This window comes from Lolium rigidum, chromosome 2, assembly GCF_022539505.1.
Source record: "Lolium rigidum isolate FL_2022 chromosome 2, APGP_CSIRO_Lrig_0.1, whole genome shotgun sequence".
NCBI lineage: Eukaryota > Viridiplantae > Streptophyta > Magnoliopsida > Poales > Poaceae > Lolium > Lolium rigidum.
The window spans coordinates 17,192,208-17,198,762 of NC_061509.1; the positions used below are offsets into that span (position 1 = coordinate 17,192,208).

The following is a 6,555-nucleotide window of genomic DNA, read 5'->3' on the forward strand; positions in this document are numbered from 1 at the left end:
TCTAGATCTACAATCCCCACCAATCAATTTCTCTTCTAAGTGAGGGGAACCCTTTGGATCTAGAATTTGGAGTCTTTTGTTGACTTTCCCCATTGTTCTTCCTCTCCAATCTCATCCTAGCATTTGTTGCTTGGGTGGGATTTGAGTGTGAAGGACTTGAACACCTCTAGTGTTCTTGCTTTGCATCATTGCATAGTGTTGAGCTCTCCACCACGATTAGTTCGAGTGAGAGACCGTGAGCTTGTTACTCTTGGAGGGAGACCTCCTAGTTGGCTTGGCGGTTGGTGCTTTCGTGATCTCTTCAATGAAGATTGTGAAGAGGCCCAGACTTCTCCTTCGTGGAGGTTGTGAAGTGGTTGTGGAGCTTGCCATCTCCGGAGCGGAGGAAAAGCTAACCATAATCCTTCGTGGGTGTGGCTCGGAGAATAGGGTGAGCCTTCGTGGCACGGGGAATCCTTCGTGGGACCTTCACTCCTCCAAACGTGGCGTACCTTCTTGCAAAGGAAGGGAACACGGGAATACATCCTCGTCTCCGCGTGCCTCGGTATTTCTATACCTGAGCTCTCTTTCCTTGTGATAGCCATCGTGCTTGAAGTACATATATCTTGCTATCACTTGTGCTACATATATCTTGTGTCTATCTTGCTTAGCTCTAGTTGTTATTGTTACACTTAGTTGAGCTTAGCATATTTAGGGTTTGTGTTTGTAAACTAAACGTTAGTTTAATTCCGCATTCTTACAAGACAAATCCGTAAGAGTTTTTAAACGCCTATTCACCGCCCCCCCCCCCTCTAGGCGACATCTCGTCCTTTCAATTGGTATCAGAGCAAGGTCTCTCTTTGTTTAAGGCTTCACCGCCTTGAGAGTAAAGATGTCGGCTAGTAATATAGTGCACAATGACACAATTATCTTTGATGGCACAAATTATCAAACATGGTTCCAAATCACACAGTTCAAGACGACCAAAATAACAGTGTATTTCGGGCAGTCTTGACGGATTCACATCAGACACGCAAAGAGTAGGCTTATTTTATCCTGATGGCTCCTATTCCTACGCACCGTGTGTGTTTGAGCTTGACACATCGGCTGTCTCGGTTGCTACTATCCTAATCTCGCGTGTCTACTTGGGACTTGAGAATATATACATGAAAGGAAAGTCCCCGCCGCTAAACAAGACAAATGCATGAGTGCAGTGGTATGTGGACTGTGGCCGATGCATATATGATCTGCTAGGGTGCAGATGGAAGTAACTAGTATATGTATGCCGAGAAGAGAAATCATTTTCTGCACATTTAAACAAGTTCAGTAGATTATTCATGTGCATCCATTTCAGCTCTTTTAACTTCAGGTCTAATATATCTAAAATCTGAATGCATATCTGACTTACTTTTAGGAACAGTACTTTTGTTAACTTCAGGTCTAATATATCTAAACTGTGAATGCACATGTAATTTATGATGATACGTTCAGCTTGCAACGGTAGTACACTGCGGTGTTTTACATTGTGGTACCATGGTGTGAAATGTAAGTGAGATACACATCTATCCGCTTCTTCTGATTGCTTGCTTGCTCACATTCATAGATTGGTCTGTGGTACTTGAGAAATAAGTCATCTTAGGGGATTTTATCACCCCCGTAGAATGTAAACGTTTCACATCATTCTGTCATTTTCAGAGGACTAGACTCTTGTTGGCTTGTCACGGTGGTCGGTGCATTACCTTTCTACCACCTATCAAGTTAAACTCTCTTCTTAGCACTCATAGTCAGGGCACCTTCTCTGTTTACTTCTGTAAAAGTGGCATAAGGTGGGTACACGAATCAGTTGGAAAATCAAAGATAGGAAGAACTATTCCTGAACATGAAACTGTACACAAATAAGCCCCAGAAAAAAAAAGGCAGGCAGATAAAAACTGGTAAGGAAAACTTCAGAATGTTCCAATGAGACACAGCAAGCATACAACCATAAACACTCGAAGCAGAGATGTTCGAACCGTAAGCACTTGAAGAAAAAGTGGTTTCAGTCTCAAGAGATGCCTTTTTTTCTTAACTGATTTAGTACACTCCAGATTTGACAATTATAACTTTTTCATACGAATGATATAAGAATACTAGGTCTTAACCTCTGATTGCGATGTTGTGTTTTGGAGAGCTGCTTTAGTGATTATCTATGAGCTGAGCATCACCGATTAATACGGCATCTCACGGCAGATAACTGTTTAGATATATGCATTTGGTAGCTTCACCCAGACTTTGGAATATTATCCAGGTATGAAACATCTCCATCTTTGACCAAGGATGGTCTCATACTCTCATTGGTCTGCCATTATACATGCAACTCAAATGGTGAGGTTTGCAGGATGCACATCGTAAGTGGTAAACAATGATTTCTCGTTCTGGGCATTCCCGGATGCACATCGTAAGTGGTCTTCAACTTGCGTGCTCTGACACCATTCTCTGTGCCAGTTATAAAGTGAGTACTTGAATTACCAATAAGCATGGAAAATCAATGGTTAACTGAAATTGATAATGATATGGTGTGTTCCCTCCAGAGTTGCATTTTATTTTATTTCGCAGTGCTTTTAGATAGCTAACAATCTGCTAGTCTGGGTTACAAGCAGGTGAAGTTTAGTAGTTTAGTTTCTCTTGTTCAACAACTCTGCATCAACCACATGCATTAGAATGTTCAAAACTCATACAAATGCTAAAGATAACCTGAACCAAGGTCAAAATATTGCATTTCAGTTCTATGCATCGGCTATCTAGTCGGACGGCAGTTCAGAATAATTCACAGTTACTCAGTGTACTTTGTTGCCAACAGGCAACCATTAGCTAAGACTGAACTAAAGCACCAATTCAAATTATCATTTAGCTTCTTAATTATCAGAGAACTTTATCCATGAGTCAATGTGCCGGTTATAATATCACATAAAACAGTGTAAGCATTTTGCAGGAACAATAATTCAGATAATGCAGCGACAAATTCACCATTCTGGGAACTGTAATAAATCCAGTATGATGCAAGATACATAAGCTGTAAGTTTGACTCTCTTGCCTAACATTTCTCCAAGGAGAATCAATCCATCATCGATCCTTCCATTTTTACAACAGCCATTAACAATTGTTGCAATACCACAGCTTCAAGTGCTTTGATTCTTTCTCCATCTCGGTGACTAAGCAATATCCGTCGATCATTGTAGTAAAAGTAAATATATTATGACCATGCCTCTCACCAGCACATATTTAACTGTCATAGCTATGTTTTGCGTTCTTCAGTTACCCTTCTGCGACCTATGACGAATATTCTTGTTCTTCATTTCGGCAATCAATTCCTTGGCTTTCATGGGATCACCATGCTTAAGATAACCCTCAATCATGCACGTGTAAACAGTGGTGTCATGTGGTACTCCCATATCAATCATCTCATTGAATTTGTCCGTAGCATCATCCATCCTGCCCATTCTGCAAAACGCAGCTATGACAGTTAAATATATGACTTCATCAGGTTTCACTCCATGCGTCAACATGTCTTGAAAGAAAAGCATAGCCACATCCATCCTTCCGCGCTTAGCAAATGCATAAATTAGAATATCGTAAACATGGACATTGGGTACAACTCCATCTCCTACCATCAGCTCACAGAGATCAATCATATCAACAAGGAATCCTTGTGTAGCGTACCCATGGAGCATAATAGCGTATGAGAAGACAGTACGCTTTCGGCCCTTCAAAGCCATGGAATGAAAAATTTCTGCAGCTTCTTTGACTCTTCCATGCTGGCAAAGGTGGGCCATGAGATCATTGCAGGTAACAACGTCCGGTAGAACACCTTGACTAGTCATTAGTTTCAACAACCTAACGACCTCTTTCAACTGGCCTGAAGTGGAATATCCACGGATCAGGCTAGTATATGTCACAGTATCTGGCTGAACACCATTAATAACCATTTGTCGAAGGATCAGCTCTGCCTTGTCCATTGCTCTTGCTTTGCAGAGTGCATCGACAATGGAGTTATACGTGACCACAGTAGGCACAAATCCTTGCTGTATGATTTCATGGAATAGATCACATGCTTTGGTTAGTTCACCCTCCTTAAAGAAGCCATCGATTACGGTGCTGTATGCAACCACGTCGGGAGAGTGGTTAGCTCCTTTTTTGTCCATCATCCGGAGCAGCTCAAGGGCACACTGGCTCCTCCCGTTGTTGCAGAAGCTCTTGAGAATTATCGAGTAGGACTTGACGTCAGGCAGGTGGTCAGGCACCTTGTGGAGCAGCACGTCCAGAGCTTCGTCCGTCTGCTTCATGTCACAGAGACACTTGAATAGGTTGCTGAAGGTGATGATCTCTGCCGTGACGCCTGTCTTGAGGAGGCAGCCAAAGAAGGCGGGCCCCAGGTCCGGGCGGCGTGCCCGGCAGCAGCAGTCAATCAGTATGCTGTAGGTGTGATTGGTGGATATCGTCGCCCCGCAGCGGCGTGTTCGGGCCATGCGTCTGAAGAGAGCAATGGCGAGGCCAGGGGCATCAGGGCACGCCATAGACGGTGGCGCTCGCGCTAGGGCGGCAAATAAGCCGTTGATTGCGCGCTCTGATACCGACACAGGCTGGCACAGCAATTCGTCGAACAGTTGGTGCGCGAGGTCCGGCCAAAGCGTCCCAGAGCCCAGATGATGGTGGAGTAGGTTCAGCAGCTCGTTGGCACGTGAGGAGGCGGAGGTGGAGAAAGAGCGCGGCCTGAGGCGCGACATTGCCGCCGCCTAGGATGACTCCCACCTTCCTGCACCGGTGAATGTGGGCGCTGCCCGCCCAACCACCGGCGGGAGCCCCCGGACGACGGACGAAGGTGAGACGGACAGAGGTCCCTGCCTTCCTACAGCGGCGGTGAAGGAGGGTGCGCGCCGGAGCGGGAGGACGGCGAACGGATGTAGGATCGGGGAATTTAGGATCGAAACGGAGATGGGGCGAACGAGCGCTTGGAGCTGGCAGAGTGGCAGTTGGCCGCACTACCTATTCTCAGGGTCGAAACTCCAGGACGGCACACTTCAGTTTTTTTCCTTCAAATTATAAAAGGTTTGGGGCTGTCTTCTTTTTGCGAAATACTAGACGCTTACACATACTGACATATATATGTAGACTTATCCCATAAACGCACACATGCACCCTACCCCTACGAGCACCTTCGAGTGAGTGCGTCCAAAAAATTAATCCGACTGATCTTAAAATTAACAAAGTCAACAACATGTCAAATTTAGGATTTAAACTTTCCTGAGCTGGGGATGCCACTGCTTGCTATTCTTGGTTCTATGTTCTATTTATGCGTTGTATGAGGAGATTGTACCAATTATGTACATTCACTTTTATACACGAGGAACCTTAAAAAATGAGCCCGAATTTTGGTGTACTTGGGCACACAAAAATCTGAACAATGTGGTGATCGCCAATTATGCAAAAGGGAGCCGGAATCCGCAACACACATACTATTCAAATGCCACTACTCCAAATGTGTTAGGAGCTCCATCTTTTCTTGACTTAGGATTACTTCGGTGGACATGTTCGTGTGGGATACTCTCGCCTCGGTGAAGAATGGTGGCTTTCCTTCGTCTCCATGAACGGAACTAGACAGAAGTGATTGCTTCGCTCATCATTCTTTTCTATTGGGTGTTTTGAAATGAGTGGAACACGCGTGTTTTTCTCAGTGTTCCCACTATGTCTTTTGTGGTGGTAAACAATATTAGGGGGTGAGGCGGCCCTATGGAGACCAGTGACATAGGCATCCCAAATGGGCCTGCCGAAGATAGTACCCGGGGTTTACTGAAGGCCCACTACCCGAAGAATAAGAAGATTCGGAAGCCCAAGATATATTAAGGAAAGTTAGAGTTGTAATAGGAAGTGTTATTTGTAATCCGGCGGGATGAGTTAGAAACCATCCCGGACTGCGTAACTTGTACAAAACGAAACCCTCGGCTCCACCTCATATATAAGGGGAGTCGAGGGACAAAGAGGGATCGAATCTCTTGTCAACATAACCCTAATTTTCATAATCGCCGAGTACTTTTCGCCTGAACCTTCGAGATCTACTTGCCCTCTACTTCTAGCAAAACCCTAGTCTACAATCTGTAGGCATTGACAAATTAATCCTTTGTCAATTGGCGCCGTCTGTGGGAATTAGAGGTTGCAAGGAGCTGATCTCGATGGCACGTTCAAGATCTTCGACATCGTCGACAGCAAGCAACGCGATGGATCGAGGTAACAAGGGAAAAACTGATTTATTCAATTTTATTCCTCACCCGCCCTCCCGTATGGATGCATGTGCCTATCTGGAGGAGCCCATCATCATGACGTTCGGAGAATTCCGATTTGGCGTCAACAAGGAAGGATCCTACCGTCTCGAAGTTCCGATCTCGTCGGAATTCTCAGCAGTCGATTCTAACTTTTCGTCGAGTGACGAGGAGTTTTCGTCGCCATACTTCGTCGACAGTAAGGCAAGTGGAAGGCTCGCCAGGATCTTCAGCAACACATCTTTCGAGTCGTCTGCGGACTCCTTTATAAGCAGCGACTCCG

General features: G+C 45.0%; 1 protein-coding gene across 1 annotated transcript; it reads right to left on the reverse strand.

Moving 5' to 3' along the window:
- Positions 1-3,093: 3,093 nt before the first annotated feature.
- LOC124689268 (protein Rf1, mitochondrial-like) lies at positions 3,094-4,742 on the reverse strand. The gene has a single exon (XM_047222824.1). The coding sequence runs from the start codon at positions 4,740-4,742 to the stop codon at positions 3,270-3,272; it is 1,473 nt and encodes a 490-aa protein (XP_047078780.1). The 3' UTR covers positions 3,094-3,269.
- Positions 4,743-6,555: the final 1,813 nt, after the last annotated feature.